This window comes from Plasmopara halstedii (genome assembly GCF_900000015.1).
Source record: "Plasmopara halstedii genome assembly, contig: Scaffold_110, whole genome shotgun sequence".
NCBI classification, from domain to species: domain Eukaryota; phylum Oomycota; class Peronosporomycetes; order Peronosporales; family Peronosporaceae; genus Plasmopara; species Plasmopara halstedii.
In genome coordinates this window covers 412,556-415,946 of record NW_020187031.1, presented here as the reverse complement: position 1 = coordinate 415,946, position 3,391 = coordinate 412,556, and the positions used below count along the sequence as shown (strand labels likewise).

Genomic DNA, 3,391 nt, shown 5'->3' with positions numbered 1-3,391 from the left:
CGTACTATCCTTTGGTAAAGGAATATCAAGATGTCGTCTCCAAAGACCCGCCTTCGGTTCTACCTCCGGACCAAGGTATGCGTCATGAGATTGACCTGGTTCCGGGAACCAAATACTGCGTAACAAAAGCCACGTATCTAAAGTATAGCGAAGCTCAGAAGAAATACGATGAGGCGAAGCGAGCAATAAAGGGTAATAACTCAAAATCTGCAAGATCGCGTTGAAGACGGCAACCGCTGCCATGAGAGCGACCAATGCTCTCTATCAAATCAAGGCTAAAAGCTACCCCGATGCTAAGACATATACCGAGGTTGATCAACTCAGTGATAGACAAGACAAATGCACGGTTTGCCAAACTGTGAATAATATGGTTGATCAGGTAAAGACGACAGGCGTGGGGTAAGAGGTTGGGAGGAAGCTTCATGATCGTGTATTAAGAGGTGCTGGTATCGCTCCGCTTGATGGAATTGTCCGTCGCGGGAGAATCAACAACCTCAATGAGATCTAAGGTTTAGCCACCCTATCAGCATCCATCTATCGTCAGCTGGGTAGTAGGTATATCAGATCTCCTGATCTTGCTGCCAAAACCCTTGTGATTGTCCAACCCAATCGTCTTAAATGTGGCGTCATCAGGACCCGCTACAGGCAATAGTTCGAAGACTTGCTTATAAGCAACATATCGATCAGGTGGAGTATGCTCAGTATTGACGACAAAAAGCTTTTCAGGGAGATTCTCGCGATTACTCATCTTCAGTACAATTTTCATGATCGGGTTGAGGATCCGTTCGAATCTCCAAAAGCTGGATATGATAAGCTAAAAGGTGAGCTCGAACTCCGTATTGATAATTTTTCAATCACCAAGCAACTTAAATTGCTTAGTGTGGATATGTATAGCAACCGAATGATTGATAATAATAATTATCACGCACGCAACTACTATAGAAACATGTTCTTTTTTCAACCTTATGAGATATTTCCAGCCCGGCTGATAACTATGGAGACAACCCTGATCTCCACGTAACTGTAGCTAAAAGCTATCATGAAAAATCCTATCATTCATGACCGCCCGCAGAAGACTCAGGCAGCTGTTTGGGCTACTGACCTTGATAAGTCTATCTGGAAGGTTGATGCATCGACTCAGACAGAGGGTGGTCGCGTATAGGCTTACCAATCGAAAAAAGACTAAGACTGTCAAGACGTTTGCTATCTAAGCAACACAGATCTAAAGCTCTATTCGCCATTCCACGATATATACTAATTCTTTCTCTCCAACTTGAATATCGATTATAGCATCTTCCCCTGTCTTCGCGTCTCTGATAGGAATGAATGCACTATCTCCGAAAGCTACGATCTGATCACCGTGCATGATTGTAGAACCAATTACCTGAGCAGGTTCATCATCAGTTAAATTCGTTTAAGGTCTTTGCTTGGTACGCAACCCATTTCTTGTATATTATTACCAAAGAAATTTCTTAGCATAGAAATCCGCTGATGGTTCTATGTAATCAACTTTGTGTCTGAGATAGTATCTATGTCGTCTCTCCTTATCACTATGATCAAGGTGTGAGTATGCTCTGAAAGGTGTTTGATCCCGGTAATGAGCATAGCCACTCGCGCCGAAATCAATCTTCGTAGCTTTCCAGTGTCAAGGCGTACCCATACTCGATGTTTCGTGCCCTTCAAAGGGTTTAACTCCAAGCGCTCAATCTTCATGATACTATAATAGCCAAACGATTTTCAATCTATCTACCTCACCCAAATGATGCTGAATCATGTTCATACGCACTGATCCGATTATAATCAATGTTAAGATGCTGCTTAGCGGGTTTAAGGCTTGGGTCTTTCCCGCTTCGATATCATCTCTGTAAAAGATTGATATTAACTCAGTTAGATTGTCTGAGACCAAATCCTGAGCTATAAGACCAACCTCTTGTCCGGACTTGTTCTTGATCCAGTCATATAGCTTGACCTCACAGCTATCATAGAGCCGCTTTACTCGGTTAATTGGACAAGGGTGTATGTTCTGCTTCAAACAACGGTCAGATGTCACTTCCAGAGACTGCATCCTATGATCCACCAAACAAAGCGCTCACGAAATAACTGATTGGCCCCAACGCTGATTCGCTATCACAACTGTCTGCTCTCAATCTGGACAGTGGTTCCTCCTGCTCCAGATACAAAATTGTTGCTACCAGGGACGTGCAGTAGAGCTGAAGGACTTGTAGTACCAAGACCAAGACGACCTGTGGTAGTTAGAATTATCGACGTCGAGTTATTGATCCTGAATTTGAAGTCGTTGTTTGTGATGTTCCCAAACCATGATGCGTTCGCTGTGGTTGATCGATTGCCAATATGGACTTGGTTCGGAATTTAACAGGGGTCGTATTCGACTCGGTTAGATCCATCGTTCGTGTGTAAGAACCATCAAGAAAGTTCAATCAACTACCAGTGAGCGAGAAATATTCATTCTGTCCTACTCTTGTTATAGCTGATTGGTTTCCATACGCTAAAAACCATTGATAACGCCGGAACAGCTGATATCTCTACTCGTTGACAGATTATTGAGCGACAGGGAATTTGGAATAGATGTGAAAGAATTCTAATGGTCATAATACGTCGAAGCCCTGGCGCAAGTTCGTGCAGGTCAGAGTAGTAGCCGTTACCGAACTAAGGCCTCCAATATTCGAGCTTGAGTCGCATCATAGGAATTTATCCGGCGTTGCGGTACCAAAACTAAATCCGTTTATGTATTCAAGAAGTCCCAGAATTGTATATAGTCCAGTTCTGGCGATTTTCTTGACAATCGATGTAGCTTGAAGTTCCTGTTATCGATATCGAGCGCGATGACCCACTGAACAAGAAATTTCCACCGATCGTAAGACCTGATAAAGAGCCGAGAGACGTTGTATTGGGTTGGGATCCGGTTTGTAACATTCCAGTATTAGTAGAAGCTCCGAAACTACTAATTCCGCTGATATTACCGGACGAATCGAGAATCAAAGCTTTGCTGTACAAAGCAATTCCCCTATTACTCCGCTAAGGTAGCCCATCCTGTAATCGTCCTTGTTCAAATATAGTGTCTGCGCATAATCGTATGTTAGTAAACCACTCGAGTCGAACGAAAGATTATATGAAGGATTATAGATGGATGATTGAAATCTAGGCTGTGGATATGGAAAATCGGAACTCATTTTGTTCAATCCTACATAGAACAAACGATTTTAGTCATAAGTGCTGTTCCTGACTTCGGGGCTTCGATCCCAAATAAAATTAAGTCTGCTTCGATAGGTGATATCCCCGCATTGAAAATGAAAGCTTTGTTTGGAATGGTTGTGCTCGGTCGAAGCTTTTCAGAAAAGAATAAACTTTGTATGTTTATTCTCAAGCATTA

The 3,391-nt window shown here is 42.7% G+C and overlaps 1 protein-coding gene across 1 annotated transcript; it reads right to left on the bottom strand.

The window, feature by feature from the left end:
* Positions 1-1,222: 1,222 nt before the first annotated feature.
* PHALS_00101 (uncharacterized protein) lies at positions 1,223-2,405 on the bottom strand (the record flags this gene model as incomplete). Its single annotated transcript, XM_024727848.1, has 4 exons — positions 1,223-1,384; positions 1,751-2,066; positions 2,132-2,243; positions 2,318-2,405. The coding sequence occupies 4 exons, from the start codon at positions 2,403-2,405 to the stop codon at positions 1,223-1,225; spliced, it is 678 nt and encodes a 225-aa protein (XP_024572137.1).
* Between the last annotated feature and the right edge of the window lie 986 nt (positions 2,406-3,391).